The sequence below is a fragment of the Phaseolus vulgaris genome, chromosome 9 (assembly GCF_051622355.1).
Source record: "Phaseolus vulgaris cultivar YP4 chromosome 9, ASM5162235v1, whole genome shotgun sequence".
Classification (NCBI taxonomy): domain Eukaryota; kingdom Viridiplantae; phylum Streptophyta; class Magnoliopsida; order Fabales; family Fabaceae; genus Phaseolus; species Phaseolus vulgaris.
Genome location: NC_143506.1, coordinates 27,400,269 through 27,417,826, shown reverse-complemented (window position 1 = coordinate 27,417,826; position 17,558 = coordinate 27,400,269). Strand labels below are relative to the sequence as shown.

The 17,558-nt window shown below is 35.2% G+C and overlaps 2 protein-coding genes across 5 annotated transcripts; both read left to right on the top strand.

Moving 5' to 3' along the window:
- Window positions 1-319: 319 nt before the first annotated feature.
- On the top strand, window positions 320-10,073 carry LOC137820107 (lysine-specific demethylase REF6). 3 transcript variants are annotated; one of them, XM_090295292.1, is made up of 8 exons: window positions 320-1,359; window positions 2,858-2,936; window positions 3,715-3,782; window positions 3,922-4,072; window positions 4,563-5,236; window positions 5,756-6,385; window positions 6,753-6,815; window positions 7,482-10,073. In XM_090295292.1, exons 1-7 carry the CDS (start codon window positions 498-500, stop codon window positions 6,779-6,781), a joined length of 2,493 nt encoding a protein of 830 aa, XP_090151418.1. In that variant the 5' UTR covers window positions 320-497; the 3' UTR covers window positions 6,782-6,815; window positions 7,482-10,073. The 3 variants fall into 3 exon arrangements, with proteins under 3 accessions (XP_090151418.1, XP_068480031.1, XP_090151417.1); XM_090295291.1 differs by lacking the exon at window positions 6,753-6,815 and having other exon boundaries at window positions 332-1,359; window positions 4,563-4,788; window positions 4,854-5,236; XM_068623930.1 differs by lacking the exon at window positions 6,753-6,815 and having other exon boundaries at window positions 324-1,359.
- Window positions 10,074-12,804: 2,731 nt separating this feature from the next.
- LOC137820106 (zinc finger CCCH domain-containing protein 67) lies at window positions 12,805-17,558 on the top strand. Of its 2 annotated transcripts, XM_068623929.2 has the most exons (7): window positions 12,831-13,619; window positions 13,937-14,002; window positions 15,482-15,604; window positions 15,729-15,870; window positions 15,955-16,001; window positions 16,549-16,818; window positions 17,201-17,558. In XM_068623929.2, exons 1-7 carry the CDS (start codon window positions 13,059-13,061, stop codon window positions 17,384-17,386), a joined length of 1,395 nt encoding a protein of 464 aa, XP_068480030.1. In that variant the 5' UTR covers window positions 12,831-13,058; the 3' UTR covers window positions 17,387-17,558. The 2 variants fall into 2 exon arrangements, with proteins under 2 accessions (XP_068480029.1, XP_068480030.1); XM_068623928.2 differs by having other exon boundaries at window positions 12,805-13,619; window positions 15,729-16,001.

Sequence of the window (17,558 nt, the reverse complement as noted above, 5' to 3'; positions counted from 1 at the left end):
ACACGTGTCACTCAACTCTCTGACGTGGTGTGAGTTGGTGGGGTCGTCTTTCACGCATGTGGGCACAATTCAGAAATATGAAACTGTGGCGGGGCAAAAGTAGAATAATGGAAAAACAGGAAGCGGCAGAGAAGGGCACAACAATTTATAATGGCGTAAAATGATTTATCCGAAAACAGAAAAACGCCAAAAGAGATTAATTACGAGTGCTGGCTCATGGTAGAGCTAGGAAGAAAGAGAAAATGGCTGAGGTGGTAAATAACGGGAAAAGGAGTGGTGTTTGTGTTGAAGAGAGGGCACAATAAAACTCCCCAACTCACACATCACTCACATGTCTCTACTACTACTTACTCTACTTCTTAATTCTACTAACCCCTGTTTTCTTTTGCTTCATTCCTCTGCCCCAAAATTTTCTTATTCATTTCGTTCTCTGGTTCCCTTCCTCTGGAAACAGGGGAAGAGACGCAGACACGAGGTCTGACCTCGTTGAGGCTTCAATGAGAGCCACAGAGAAGAAATCAGGGATAATGGGAGGGGGTTCGGAGGGTAACGCAGACGTTTTGCCGTGGCTGAAATCGATGCCGGTGGCGCCGGTGTACCGGCCGACTGCGGAGGAGTTCCAAGATCCAATCGGCTACATATTCAAGATCGAGAAGGAAGCGTCCAAGTACGGCATCTGCAAAATCATCCCTCCCTTCCCTCCTTCCCCGAAGAAAACCGCCATCGCCAATCTCAACCGCTCACTTGCCGTTTCAGGTTCCACATTCACCACGCGCCAGCAGCAGATCGGCTTCTGCCCCCGCCGCCCCCGTCCCGTGCAGCGTCCTGTATGGCAGAGCGGCGATCACTACACCTTCACAGAGTTCGAGTCCAAAGCCAAGTCCTTCGAGAAAGCGTACCTCAAACGCCACACCAGAAAGGGCTCGGGCTCGGGCCCAGGCCCGGGTCCGACCCCGCTTGAGACCGAGACGCTCTTCTGGAAGGCCACCTTGGACAAACCCTTCTCCGTGGAATACGCGAACGACATGCCGGGTTCTGCGTTCTCCCCCAAATGCCGCCATGCTGGGGATCCCACCTCCCTCGCGGACACTCCGTGGAACATGCGAGCGGTTTCGCGGGCCACGGGTTCGCTCTTGCGCTTCATGAAGGAGGAGATTCCGGGCGTTACTTCTCCCATGGTCTACGTCGCCATGCTCTTCAGCTGGTTCGCGTGGCACGTTGAGGACCACGACTTGCACAGCTTGAACTACCTCCACATGGGCGCCGGCAAGACCTGGTACGGAGTCCCCCGTGATGCTGCCGTCGCGTTTGAGGAGGTTGTTAGGGTTCACGGCTACGGTGGAGAGATTAATCCGCTGGGTGAGTACATTGCGTGTTTGTTTGGTTTTCTGTTTCTCTGCGGTTGTCTTTGTTTTTTCTTTCCAACATTGCTGAATTTACTGCTGAGTTCACGCATTTGCCTTGAATTTCTGAAATGTTGACTTTGTGAATGGGAAGTTAGTTGATTGCTTGTGATAGTCAGTTCCTTGCGTGATTACGTTCTCTGCTGCTTCCCCAGTGTGGAGTTTGTCTTAGGTTCCGTTTTTATTGGGCGAGTGGGATTAACTGCTATGAAATTTTACAGAGGATTACAGAGAAATATTATTTTGACCTGGGTCTCTGTTTGGATAAAATTCTGAAACATACTTGACCTTTTTCAAGGCTCTGTTTGGATAACTTGTGAAAAACACTTAACTTTTTCCAAGGCTCTGTTCGGACAGCTTAAACACGTAACTTCTTTTAAGTTTAAAAATTAGCTTGCATGAGATAAAGTTAGCATTTGAGGAAGTTAAATCAGTGAGCTATAAATTAATTTATACATACATATATGATAAGCTTGCTCTTTTTATCCTTTTGCTTTCTTCTCCTGTAAGTGCTGATCGTGAATTTTATCCCAAACTGGGACTAAAATTGCAGTAGTGTGTTTAATTGGCCCAAACACTGGACTGGGGGAATGTGTAAAAGTGTGTGGTTTGAAATCCATTCTGGAGGGAAAAGTTGTTTGGTAGATCGCTTAGTCCTGGTTCTGTTACAGAATGTGCTGCTTTTTGATGTTGCCAGCGAGACGAGAATTCTTGATCATGGGAACTTTTAACACATGCGCCTGTAATCTTTCACTCTTTAGCTAGTAAATTGCCATATAGTTTGTTTCATTTTTTTTTTCTGCATGATGTGCATTTAGCGTATAAATTGAAGGATGCATGCTTGTATTATGTCCTGCTGTCACAATCATTAGCTTTAGTTCAAGGCATTATTGTTGAAAACAAGTTTGCTACTGAAACCTTAGGAGTTTATGATTTAAGTTATAGTCCTCTGTTCTAATCCTCAGCCTGTTTAAAGTGGGTGGAATTCTGATTGTAATAATGAAAGATAACCAAATTAAGGGTTGCATAGTTGGTTTTAGGATGCCTATTCATTGCTTTAGGAGACAATGAAAGCATCTGGTGATTGAACAACATTTTAACACAACGATCCTGTTTTGAATTTAAAAGTCTACCCCAATCTGAGTAGGGAAGCTATCTCTTTCTTTTCACCTGCTGTCTGCCAACATGTTGCCTTGACATAATCGTTGTCTTTTAGATTTCTTTTGCGTGGGGAATCTTTGCTGTTTTCTATTTTATCATCTTCACTCCTTTCACTTATGATATATTGCGTTTTTATTTTTCGATTTATGAGGAATGAAAAATATTGGTTGGTCTCATCTTGGATAAAGGAGAAATGACACTGATTTTTATATGTAAAGAGGATGATGTTTGATTGTGTTAATTTATGGATCCACATATTACAAACTTACAAGGTTCTTGTTTTCTTTGAACAGTTACATTTGCTATTCTTGGTGAGAAAACCACGGTGATGTCGCCTGAAGTATTTATTAGTGCAGGTGTTCCATGCTGCAGGTATTTATGCTTATGAATGCCATATTATATATTTTTGTGATGATCTTATCCTCAGATTAATCTCAAACACTAATTACTTGTACTTCCAGTTTTTCTGTGTCCGGTAAGTGGTTATTTACTCTAAATTATTGCTTGATTTTGTCCTACACACAAAACAGTTTGAACTTTAAAGATGTTGAAGTTAAGTAGCAATTTCAAGTACAAACTTCCAGGAAATGTATGCCTTGTCAAAACACTTACTTTTTTTTCTGTTTTTTTTACTGCCATTTGGAATAATCTTTTTCTATATCTCCACTTTTGCGTGGCTATTTAATTTTGAAATCATCAGTGTATTTTCTATTGATTGCTTTTTCATTTGGAGCTTGGAAGCAGTTATTGATGGTTAGTTTTGAAGGTTTTGATAGAAAAAATGGAAACTTCTATGGATCAGCAGTATTTAGTTTATTAAGTTGTGCTGTGTATATGGTTGGACTGAAATGCCCTCATCTTTAAGGGCTTCTCTTTTCTCTATTGTTTTGGCTTAAGATTGTTTTCTTGCCTCGTCTCTGGTGCTCTGCAATGGTTTGTTTCAGGGGAGTACCCATTTCTGTTATGCAGAGACAGGAAAGTTTGGCTGCATGCTTGGTTCTCACTTTTTGTTTTTCTACTTAAAAGAATATCATATCCACTCCCTTGTAATCATCATTGCAATTATTAGATATTATTTTCATTTTCAGCGACCTTGTATGGTGGTTTATGTGCATATGTGACTTTAAATTTCTATTTTTTGTGGAATCAGGTTAGTACAAAATGCTGGGGAATTTGTTGTGACATTTCCAAGAGCCTATCACACAGGGTTCAGTCATGGTAAGAATGGTAGTCACAGGCTCAAAGATGCTCTTTTCTTCGCTTTTCTTTTTTAGGGGTGGGTAGGTGGTGGTGATAGATGTTATTCTTTCGGTCAATAGTAGAATATTTCTAATGATTCTGAGTGTATACTGTGTAGGTTTTAATTGTGGAGAGGCAGCAAACATTGCGACGCCTGAGTGGTTGAGGGTTGCTAAAGATGCTGCCATTCGGAGGGCTTCATTAAATTATCCTCCCATGGTTTCACATTTCCAGTTACTTTATGACCTTGCCTTAGCTTTGTGTTCTAGGTTTGTCTTTTTCTATTTTAACTTCTTATAATTTGGCTACAAGACTGCCGAAACCTTACTAGAACTATCTTTTGTTTTCTTTATGTTAGTAGGTTTGATGCACTTATTAATAATACCTGATTGACTTAAGGGAGTTTGAATATACATATGTATTCTCTTCTCTCCAATTTTAAAATGTGTAGATGAATCATTCTGGTTCGAGATATATATTTTTTCCTTTTTAGGTTTCCTTATTCATAATTCATGTACAATGTGATCATGGCACCTAGACTTAATGGAGTTTGAATATACATATGTATTCTCTTCTCTCCAATTTTAAAATGTGTAGATGAATCATTCTGGTTCGAGATATATATTTTTTCCTTTTTAGGTTTTCCTTATTCATAATTCATGTACAATGTGATCATGGCACCTAGACAATGATTCTGATGACCATATTATCTGTTCTAAAATATACTGCCTGTAAATATCCTTTGTTTTCTCCATACAGAATTCCTGCGAGCGTCAGTGCTGGACCTCGTAGTTCTCGTCTTAAAGATAAGAAGAAGGGTGAAGGAGAAACTGTAATTAAAGAACTATTTGTCCAAGATGTGTTACAGAACAATGATCTGCTTCATATACTGGGGAAAGGATCTGCTGTAGTACTTCTTCCTCGTAGCTCAGTTGACATTTCTGTTTGCTCAAAATTACGTGTTGGATCCCAGCAATCCATCAATGTAAGCAATTCTGAGGGAATGCATTCCTCAAAAGGTTTTGTTTCTGATGATCTGGTATTCAACAGGAGTCATGGAATCAAGCAAGAAAAAAGTTTCTATTCTGTGAAAGACAAGTTTACTACGATGTATGAAAGGAACAGGATTTCCTCTTTTGATGTAAATGGTAACTCAAGCACTTCAAGTTCTAAGCCACTTCAAAGGGACACTGAGGGAGAAACTAGTGAAGAAGATGGATTGTCAGATCAGAGACTGTTTTCATGTGTCACTTGTGGAATATTAAGCTTTTCTTGTGTTGCTATTGTACAGCCTAGAGATCCCGCTGCTAGATATCTCATGTCAGCTGATTGCAGCTTCTTTAATGATTGGGTTGTTGGTTCTGGAGTATCTAACAGTAAATTTACTACTGCCCCAGAAGAAGCAACTATTCCTGTGTCAAATATGTATACAGGCATGTTTATAAGTAGTACTATTTCTAGTATTTCATACTTTGTTTCATATTGTCATAAAAAATAGTTTATTTTTCTTCAGATGTTATCAGTAATGACGTCACATCCTAGGTATTTTTCTGGACCTCTGTCTCATGCTCATCAGGAAACATGTCCATTTTGCCAGTGTCCTTCTGTATGTAATGACCACACTATCATGATAATCCTACAATGGGGCAGACCCAAAAAGTTTGTGCCTTTAAGTTATAACTGCCACCACTGCTATAAACTTGTCTTTAGTTATATAGTAATAGCAAACCTCATTGTTATAAGCTTTTAGTTGTGGAATAATAGGAGAGCGGAAACATACACTAGTGCCCTACAAATCTTGTATGAGGTGCATTTGAAAGCACAACTTCGGTATTTAAGGAGCTGAATCTTTTTATATCTTATTTTTCCATATATAGTTTCGTTGTTTCAATTTTTTTGTCTAGGATTTAGGTAAAGCTTAAAAGTACTGATTCTTTTGTTCTGTCATGCAGGATGGATGAAAAAAAATGTCCAAGATGGTATGCAAGATGTTTCTGTTCAATCTTCTCGAGATGCTTTAAATATTGAAAGTGAAAAGGGCAATTCAGCTCTTGCACTATTGGCTTCAGCATATGGAAATTCTTCTGACTCTGAGGAAGATCAGATTTCAGCTGATGGTCATGAAACAAATGTGCTAAACTCTGCTTCTGAAAGTTTACTTTCTCATACTCAAGATTCCCATGCTAGTCCCATGCCTGCACTTGATAGTGCAGATAATATTCCTTCAAAGAGTGCCAGTTGTGAGGATTTAATGCATCATAGATTTGAGTGTAATTTGAGTCATCAATCTTTAGACCACTCTTTAAAGAAACAGGAGTATAATATCACATCGGGGGTAACATTTGAAAATATGAGGACGGTGCCTAATTCCACCTCCAATTGTTCCCAAGACGCCCATGATGCTGAAAGGTCATTGTCTAAAATGTCTATGGTTCCCTTTGATAATAAAAATTCTTCCATGGTGTTACAGTCTGATGAAGATTCATCCAGAATGCATGTGTTCTGTCTGGAGCATGCTGCAGAAGCTGAGAAGCAACTTCGCCCCATAGGTGGAGCCCACATATTTCTCCTATGTCATCCAGGTTTGTGGGTTGATTGAGCAACTATTCATTTATGCAGTATTCTTATCTCATGCCCTAGTTCTAGCAAATACTGATAAATTTCTCTATTTACTGCTCTTGTTCTGAGAATAAAATGAACACTTAATAGGTAGACTGATTAAACTGGTCAAGAAACAAGGGGACTATGGTTATGAAAAATAAGAGTCTAGTGGTGGAAAGTTCATTTTTTACTTCCCTAATGTGAAGGTCAGGTTCAGTAAGAGTTGGAATTTGATTCAATTTCAGTATGAAACTTTTTACACTTGCTGCAAATAAGAAGATTGCAAATCAGTGAAGTAGTCATTGCTTTTCACTTTTAGTGAAAGCTTTTGCTTATTTTCTTTGATAGGTGGCACCTCATCTTACAAAGTGATTTAGGCCTAACTCAACCTTACAAAACCGGTTTTGTAAGGTGAGGACTGTCCTCCTTTATATACTGTATTTATTACTATTTCTAGTCAACATGGGATTTGGGTTTTTCCCAATACACCCTCTCATACTATTGGACTTGGCACGTTTATAACATGGTGAGTGACCTTTTTAACGGATTTAGGATAGTTTTGATACCATCTTACAGAAGTGATTCAAGCCTAACTCAACCTTACAAAACTCATTTGGAAGGTGAGGATTTGCCTCCTTATATATATATATATATTGTATTTTGATACTATTTCTAGTCTATATAGGACTTGGGTTTTATCCAATACTACACAATTATTTGCTGGTACGTATTTTTTTTTACATTCTTTATGAATCAAAATTAAATTTTTTAATATTAAAAATAGTGGATATGATTTTTTTGCTCTATTGATTTCTAATTTTTGAAGTCATAGATTAGCTATATATTTGTCATTGACGGGATACGTTTGTCCATCATCCATGATGAGTTATGCCAATATTCATTCACAAGCAGAGATTTTAAAACAGATGACTCTTTCTGATTTGAAGAAGTATTTTTCATATGGTTGTCATGGATCAATTATAGTTGGTGTCTATTTCCGCATGATGAAAAATATTGTATTACTGTTATTATTTTTCTTCTTCAAACCGCTTACTGTTTATTTTCACATTTCTGTAGATTATCCCAAGATAGAGGCTGAAGCAAAAGTGGTGGCAGAAGATTTGGGGATTGATTACACATGGAAGAGTATTGCATACAGGCATGCTTCCAAGGATGATGGGGAGAGGATCCAGTCGGCTCTAGATAGCGAGGAAGCCATTCCTGGGAATGGTGACTGGGCTGTAAAACTAGGGATCAATCTCTTTTATAGCGCATATCTTAGTCGCTCTCCTCTTTATAGTAAGCAGATGCCTTACAATTCTGTTATATACTGTGCATTTGGTTGTAGCTCTCCATCTAGCTTACCCGAAGAGCCAAAGGTCTACCAAAGAAGGGTCAACAGGCAGAAAAAGGTTGTTGCTGGGAAATGGTGTGGTAAAGTTTGGATGTCCAACCAGGTCCATCCCCTTTTAGCGAAAAGAGATTCTGAGGATGCCGAGGATGAGAAAATGTTACTTGGTTGGATATTACCTGATGCGAGAATTGAGAGATCAGAAAGTACCCCCAAAAGTGAAACTACTAGCAGAAAGTCAGGTAAGAAAAGGAAAATGACAGCAGAGAATGGACGAACCAGGAAAGGAAGTTATGCTAAGAAAAATGTAGTTTCATATAATTCAACTGAAGATAAACCCAACTCACAGCCAAGGAGGATTCATAGAAGTAAGAAAGCCAGGAATGTTGAGAGAGATCGTGCGGCTTTGAAAGGGGATAGTTCTCCCTATCATCATCGAAAACCTATAAGCAAACAAACAAACTGTACTGAAAGTGATGCGGTTTCTGATGATTCAGTTGATGATGAAGATGATCACATGCAGCATGGGAGGAATTTTGACATTGACAATGATGTGGTTTCAAATGATACAGGGGACTGTGATTCTGATTGGCAGCAGAGGGAAGAACATAGCAGTAAGGACGTTGAAGATATGGAGAGAGATGCAATTTCAGAGGATTCTTTAGATGTTGGTTCTCTTCAGCTGCAAAGGAAGACTTCTGAAGGCAAGCATGCCAAATGCACTAGTGAAGAAGATATAATTTCTGATGACCAAATGGAGAGTTGTTTTCAGAAGCGGCAGAGGAGAACTCCTAAAAGCAGGCAAGCCAAGTATCTGAGTGGAAAAAATATAACATCTGACGACCAGCTAGAGCTGAAAATGCAGAAGGAGCAACGGAGGAATCCTAAAAACAGGCAAGACAAATACCTCAATGAAGAGGATATTGATTCAGATGACCAACTGGAGGGCCATTATCGTAGGTATCAAAGAAGGAATCCTAAAGGCAGGCAGGCCAAATGTGTAGCAGAGGAAGATGAAATGTCAGGTGACCAATTGGAGGATCATTGTCAGAAGCTGCAAACAAGTTTCTCTAGGAAAAAGCAAATCAAAGGCATCGATAGAGAAGTTAAATATGTAATGTCTGATGATCAATTGGAGGATCATTTTCCAAAGCAGCAGAGAAGAACTCCTAAGAGCAGGCAAAACAAATACACTGATAAAGAAGTTATGGATGACTCGGCTGAAAATAATTCTCGCGTGCTGCATAGAACTCCTAAAAGAAAGCAAGATAAATCCATGGACGAAGATGATTTGAATTCTGATGATGAAATGGAAGATGATCAGCAGCTGAGAAGAACTCTTAGAAGTAAACAATCTAAACCAAAAACACTTCAACAGATGAAGCAAGCCAATTCCCTGCAAGCAAAAAGCCAGGCTTCTCGGTCCATAAAGAGGGGGTCTCGGGTGCTTGTGAAATCAAAGATTCCTCAGCAAATAAAGCCAAGGAATAAGCAATCCAGTAACTCCCGAGAGTTTAGTTTACTGATGGAAGACGAGGAAGAAGGTGGACCAAGTACCCGCCTTAGGAAGAGAACCACAAAAGCTCAGGAGAGTGAAGGAAAATTGAAAGACAAGCAAACAAAAAGGAAGAAGGTGAAGAATGCTACAACTGCAAAGGTTTCAGTTGGTCATGCCAAAGGGAAGGATGGGGATGCAGATTATCAATGTGATATTGATGGGTGCAGTATGAGCTTTGGATCAAAACAGGAGCTGCTGCATCACAAGAGAAATATCTGCCCTGTAAAAGGGTGTGGGAAGAAGTTTTTCTCACACAAGTATCTGGTGCAACACCGGCGAGTTCATGAGGATGAGCGACCCTTGAAGTGCCCTTGGAAGGGATGCAAGATGACTTTCAAGTGGGCATGGGCTCGTACTGAGCACATTCGAGTCCACACTGGTGCACGGCCTTATGTATGTGCAGAGCAAGGTTGTGGACAAACATTCAGATTTGTGTCTGATTTCAGTCGTCATAAGCGAAAGACTGGTCATTCGGCGAAGAAGAGTCGTCAATAGCAAGTGGAATAGATGTTTAATTGTTATTTAACATGACTATTTATGAATTTGTGAATCCATTTCTCAATTGACCCGGCTAGGACTAGGGTTTAGTGACAGTGTAGGATATCCCTGCAATTGCCATTTGTAGTAACTATTAATTCTGTTTGCTTTTTTGGGTCTTCAACCCATTTGTTCATTACAATTAAAGCAATTGCTTGGATCTAAAAACATGATGCAAATGTTGTTCAAACCTTCGTGGTTAATTTATTGCAATTAGAAATCATGTGATGATTCGTGCGGAAATCATGCACCAAGAAATGAACATACTTGAAGGAGTTCTACAAGCGAGGAGGTAGACTTTCCATCATACGTGCAATTAACTTCCTATTCTTCCATATCTTACCATCATCAGCCTCAGTTGTTTTTAATTATAAACATTATTATGATTGGTCCAGAGAAGTGAAAGAAAAGACAATTATCATTTTATAAATTAATTTATTCCTGTAATCTTTTATTTCAAGAGGAAGTTCATAGTAACTCATACAAGGGAAGGAGATTGGTAAAATGGAAAAAATTACTGCATGCTATCTAAACCCTACAAATTACAATGGAAGTTATTTTTGAAATTTGAAAGCATACGAAATAGCTTACTAATATCAAGAAAGAGAAAATAAACATTATAGTTGAATGTTAATTTTAATGATCGTATCTAAGTCTAATGATCATGTACCACCACAACTCAAGTCAGTAGATGCACCCAAAATTCTCTTACAAAGCTACTAAGCACGGTTAAAGCGCGGGATATAAATTCATTAAGATATTTCCAATTTTCAAAAAAATTAAACATATTGAAGTTTTTATTTTAAATTATTTAACTTTTTTTAATGTTTCTTTAATAAAATAATTCAAATTATTTTACTTTTATTTTTATTTGAATAAAATATTTCAAATATCATCATATACAAAAATTATCAGCTTAATTCTACAATCATTGAATAAAAACAACTCTTACAAACTTCAACTAAAAAATATTAGTTTACATCAATTAAAAAATGTGTTGATAAAGAAGAGTTTTACAAATATCAACCAATTTGGAAAATAAATAATTTTAATAATATCAACTAGAAAAATAATTTATTTCAACGTTGAGTAAACAACACTCTAATTTACATTAACTAAAAAATAGTTTTATGAGTGTCAATAAAAAATTGTACTTGATATTAGTTGAAAAAAAAAATCTACATTAACTGAAAATAATATTTTTAATTAATAAAAATATGTGTTTCACATAAGTTGAAAAAAAACTATTGGTGTTGACAAAAAAAGTTTAATTAGGGTTTACTTTAACTAGAAAAAAAAACTTTGTCAATTACAATAGGAAAACACAATATAGAGTCAATGAAGCTTTAATAATGACGTTTCAAGTCAAATCAATAACACGGTTTAATGTGTAAAATATTTACCAAAATAACATATTTTGTGAAATATTTATTCAAATAGCACGGTTTAATGTAACATTTGTGATTTCGGTTCCATTCTGAAATTGATTTAATTTTTATTTAAAAATAAAGGAAAATAACTTAAAAAAAATAAATATTTTGAATAAAATTGTAAAAAAGTATATATATATTTTAAAAAAATACAAGCTTAGAAAGATAATTATATTGAGGAATAATATTTTAGAAAAATAAATATTTTAGAAAAATAAATATTTTAGAAAAATAAATATATTAGAAAAATAAATTTTCTAAAAACTAATTATATTAATAAATAATTATTTTAAAATATTATAATTTAAAAATAATTATTTAGAAATGTTATTATTTTAAGAACTAATTACTTGAAAAATTAAAAGTGTTAAAATTTAATTTGTTAGAAAATTAAATATTTAGATAAGTAATTATTTAGTTTTGTATTGAGTTAAAAAATATAATATTTTTAACTATTTATTTATAAATAAAATAAAATTAAGTATATGTAAATGTAAAAGTAAATCCTACATTAAAAAAATATTCTAAGTCAATTTTGAATTTTTTTTTAGAATAAAATATTTCAAAATTTATAAATGTTAATCTTGTTAACAATTTTTTCTTATTTACATATTTTTTAAATAATTATTACTTAATATATATGATTTATAAATAATTATGTTTTAAATCATTATATTCTATATAATTATTTTTAAATAATTTATTAAATAAATTATTTTCCAATCTAATTTTTTTAAATAAATATTTTTAAAAACTTAAAATTATCAATTTTATTTTATTTAGTTTTATATAAAAAAAATTAAAATAAAACCAAGTTTTGAACTCTTACATATAAATCATGTTATTTAAATAATTATTAATATAATATACTATTTAGGTAAATATTTAACCTAATATACTATTGAAGAAAATAAATAATTAAAGTATTAAAAAACAATTAACTGATATTCAGATTAATGTTCGTTAACTGATGTTTTGACGTTAAATAGATATTAGCAATTAATTGTAAGAAATTGAGTAACTGTGATAAATTGGTAACTCTCTCACACACATATCCTATTATTATATAGCATGCATCTAGCATGAGTTTATAACGCTTCTATCTAACACATATTTCACAATATCCTAATTTATTTTATTAAATTGTTTCTAAAAATAATATTTCATACAAGAGTTTATCATGTTCTTATTTTCTTTTATTATTAATTATTTGTCTTTATATTCTATTTGATCTTACCTGTTAAATCAGTAAACAACCATACTTATCATAATTTTTTTATTAATTATCATATAAAATCTTCTATGTAACAATAATAATACATAAAAGTTTAAACATTTTAAGAATGGTATTTTTAATATTTTCATCTATAAAAAACACAAACATGAATAACAAGTAATTTTTTTTTTGTTGAAAATAAATAGTATTATGTATGAGTTGACATCTCAACTAAATGTGGCATGGCAGTTGTATAACTGTATTGAAATACGTAGTAGTATTAGAAGGTACATGCACCCATACATATAGATACAATAATACAAAGAAGAATACAAAGAAGAGAGTGTCCTAAGTAGCATGCACTAAACACACACCATTCCCATTTGCGCATTCACAACAACAAAAAAGTAACCCCTTTGGTTTCACACTTTGTTCATTCTCTTTTTTATGATTTTCCCACATAAATAAATTCTCTTCCTTCTCTTACACTCTTGTTTGTTTTAGCTATCAATCATTTTCTCCATTATTAGGGTTTTTCCATTTGAAATGTGGAGATACAGCAATGGAGCCCTCTGAATCCGAATCAGTTACTTCCCCCACCAAGGACTCGCAATTGGGTGAACCTTCCACCCCTGTTCACCCACTCGATCATGATCCTCAACCCTCAGATCTCAATCACGTTGCCCAAGATGATGCTGCACTTGGTGGGGAGCTTGAGGACAAGTTGGATTTGAAGGATGAGGGTGAGAGTGAGGATAAAGGTTCGAACTTGGAAGATGGGGGTGGAAATTTGAGTGATGAAGGTGCTGCCCCTGAAGGTGGTAAGGGAGAAGGGAGTAAGGTTGATGGTGGTGGTGATGTTGTTGTTGTTGATGATGATGATGATGATTGCAATGGGGGTGACGAGGGGTGTGATTGGATTGAGAATGTGAATGAGAGTGAAAGTGATAAGGTGAGTGGAGATGTGGAGGGAGTGGACTGTAGGGATGAAAGGAGCAGTGGGAGAGCTCAACAGTACCCCTTGAGGCCTGAGGCTGAAGACTGTGCGTTTTATCTCAAAACTGGAACTTGCAAATTTGGATTCAATTGCAAGTTCAATCATCCGCTTAAGAGGAAAAACCAGGTCTCTCTCTCTGTCACACTGTTACTAATTAAGTACTGGTACATGAATGGTTAATTAGTAAAGTTAAGAATCAATATCTAAGTATTAGTATGGCTGCATTAAGTGTTAAATAACTAAGGAGTTAAACATCAGTTAAGTATTATATGCTAGATATTACATGCTATAAATTGTGAAGGATTTGCATGGTAAAAAAACAAAAACTGGAAACATTATATTTAAAGGGTTATAAATAGTTTATTTTTGTTGAACATTTTATGTTTGGAAATATCTTATACATGTACACATCTTGATTTTAAATGTATTAACACTACATGAAGGCTAAAAAAGATAATGCGGGAGAAAAAGAAGAACAGGAAGAAAGATCAGGGCAGACGGAATGCAAGGTATTTTCAGAATTCTGTAACTTCTGTTTTTTATTCTCATTTTTTATTTATTTTATACATGTATTTTGCAAAAGAAGCATTGTTATCTGAGACATGATTTGAAGCTCTCAAGTATATTTGAACATATTTGTCAGTATCTGTGGATTATTCCCTCCCACTAGACCCACCTTTGTTGGTTTGCAAATCTAGATTATGTTATCTGAATTTTGGACATAGGCATGTAGGTTTATCTAAAAATCTAGCAAATTTAGTTATCAATAATAATATGTTCATACGAGACACTAACAACAAAGATGGAAGAGATAGTCTTCTGTAAATACAATCAAATAGAAATAAGACTGAAATAGATTTGCCAAAAGGGTCTCTGCTACAGGACACACCCTCTATCAAACCTGCCAATATTCTCTCATAAGTTGCCTACCTGTAACAGACTCCGCACAATTCTACCCCTAAAAGACTCCATACATTTTTTTCCCTTCCACGCGGATTCTCAATTATTTCCCTATGTTTCTCTACTATCAGAATATGCTAGCTGTTCTTGTGTAACAGACTTCTTTTCTGAGTCATTTCTTCACTTGGTCATTTTGCCATTTTCCCCAAGTCATCCATCCTTTATGTTGTGCCCATTCTTTTCCAGTCCATGTCTTTTTGTCTTATATACTTGGGCCAAGGGTGTATCGGTTAATCACATGATGTATTTATTAAAATGTAGGTTCTGTCTATGGGAGATTGTGTAAGGTTAACTTGAGGAGGTTTAACCATATATTACCTTTAGGTTTTATTTGGTAATGTTATTGGTTTAGAGTTCATGGTAAATAACCAAGTATGTTTTTTTTTTTGCAATGGCAAGTTTATGAAAATTAAAAAATAGGGTAATTTTTTATTATTTGTATGCCATACAATGCTTTGAATTTTTGTGACCTTCATATTCTTTTTTATATATTTAATCCCTTCACCATTAAGGGCTATTTTACTAGCTAATGTAAAAATCATATACTTGAGTTTGATTTGGTGAGTGATGTAATCATATAAGAAATAATATTCTCTGTTAGAATTCCGTGATCAATATGCAAGAATTCAGTAGTTGTTAGATGGCTGATAGTCGAGGGATATCTTTTTTTATATATTTTCTGATTAGGCATTGGTATATTTTTCCTTTATGGCTTGCATTAGTCATGAACAAAGATTCTGTCATGGTGGATCATGACATGCTAGTTTGGCAGACTTCTTTCTCTGATGCTATACTAGTATATGTTTGGTCATCATGACGTACTCTGTTTTGCTTATTTTTTTGACATTGTAAATCATGTTGGCTTAGCCTTGCTATGTTGAAAAATGTTGGATCCCTATGACAATTTTTGGATGAAACATGCTTGTATATATGCATATGTTTAATATCTTTGTTGTGTCATGTTTTAAAATGTCCTACTATTTATTACAGGTTCATAACAAAATTTTCTTTTCCTGATGTTGTGGCAGTATTATTTAAGATCTGGGGGGTGTAAGTTTGGAAAGGCTTGTAAGTTTAATCACACAAGGGGAATGTCTTCATCAGCATCCTCAATTGTAGAGCTTAACTTCCTTGGCCTGCCTATTCGAGTGGTATAACCTTGATTTCTTACATAGCTAAGTTACGCTGAAAATTATTGTGTCCACTATCTTTTGTTTCTCTTTAATGTCTGAAATACTTGTACCTGAAACTTGATGAAGTTGTTTTTCATGACAGGGAGAGAAAGAGTGTCACTATTACATGCGTACTGGCTCTTGTAAGTTTGGAGCAAACTGCAAGTTTAATCATCCCGATCCTACGGCTGGAGGAGGTGATTCTCCTTCTGGATATGGTAATGGAAGTTCTATTTCATTACAAGGTGTGTCACAATCATCTATATCCTCATGGTCTTCTTCTAGACCATTAAATGAATCCACTCCTTTTGTGCCGGTGATACTTTCAGCTAATCCAGTGGTTTCTCCTCAAAGTTCTGAATGGGATGGATATCAGGTAAATCAATAGATTTCATGCCAATAACTATCTTGATAGGGACATTCTATTATATTATTAGTATATGATGGCAAACTAGTCTGCCAATTTTCTATCATACAAGGAAGGATGTTCTCTGTTCTTGCAAGTTGCAACATATAGTACATGGTGAATAGTTATCAGTTGGCTGTTAACATACTTGTGTATGATTCCTGGGCATGTTATATGTACAGTAAATACTGAATAGTGCATGGATTTATATGCCCTCATCAATTACTTAAAAGTCAAAGAATGCTTTCTTCCTTTAGGTTCTATTTTCAAACTTTTTAATTTTCTCTCTATTTCCTCTGCTTCCTCATCTTTTTAGCTTACTGTTCTCTAGTAACTCCTTGGCTTCCTTACTACTCTTATGGGGATGGCTTTGATCTATTCAATTTAAAGCTAGAAATCTAATGTTCTTTTTATCTTTTCCCTTTCCCTTTCCCTTTCCGTGAGTTAAATCTTCTGCTTGTTAACTCTTATAATTGATTATTTTCCCTGCTATTTGATCAACTTGGGTTTTCTACAGGCACCTGTCTATCTACCTGAGAGGAATATGCATCTACCTTCAACATATGTCATGAACAACCCAGCTATGGAAACAAATGTTTATATGCACCATCAAAAACAAATGCAGGTTGAAGAGTTTCCAGAAAGGCCTGGTGAACCTGAATGCAGCTATTTCTTAAAAACAGGGGATTGCAAGTTTAAATCTAATTGTAAGTTTCACCATCCAAAAAATCGGATTGCAAGATTACCTCCATGCAGTCTTAGTGACAAGGGTCTACCTTTGAGACCGGTAAGTTAATTTATTCTATTGTTTTTTCCTGACATGGAGACTGTAAAATTACAAGATTCCTGCCACATTTCTTTCATTGTTTCTGTTCAGTTTTCTCTTTACACCTTCAAGACAGATTATTCATGAGAAATTTAGAACAAAAAAGATGTTGGTTTTGAAAAAAAGGTTGTCTAGTTTACATAATGAAAAGCAGTTGGTTCTGAACAAGAAAATATTGTGGTAATCTAGGTTCTTTTAAAAAGAATTGAAACAGTTTGCAATTTAGTGATTATTGCTTTTCTGATTCAGAAAGACAATATCTTGTGTTCTTTAATTGTTCATGACACAAAAGGTTAGACTTGTTGGTTTACCTGATCTATGTTGAATGTGTTATAAAATTCAGGACCAGAATGTTTGCACATATTACAGCCGTTATGGAATTTGCAAATTCGGACCAGCTTGTAAGTTCGACCACCCACCACCCTCAACTATAAGTGGACTTGATCAACAATCCTCTTACACAAATTCTGCTAGTGTTGATGTGGCTGAAAATGGAGGTGTCAGTGATGGGAACCAACTGTCTCTATAAACATTTTCTGGTTTTGAATATGCATATCAATTATAAGTTGTAATTTTTTTTTTAAAAACCATGATAAATTTATTTAATTTCTTTAGTTATGCCTAATGTGGCAAAAGCTTTGCAGAATAGCAATATGTATGTTTAATAGAAGTTTTATTACAAGTAATATGTAGATTTTTTT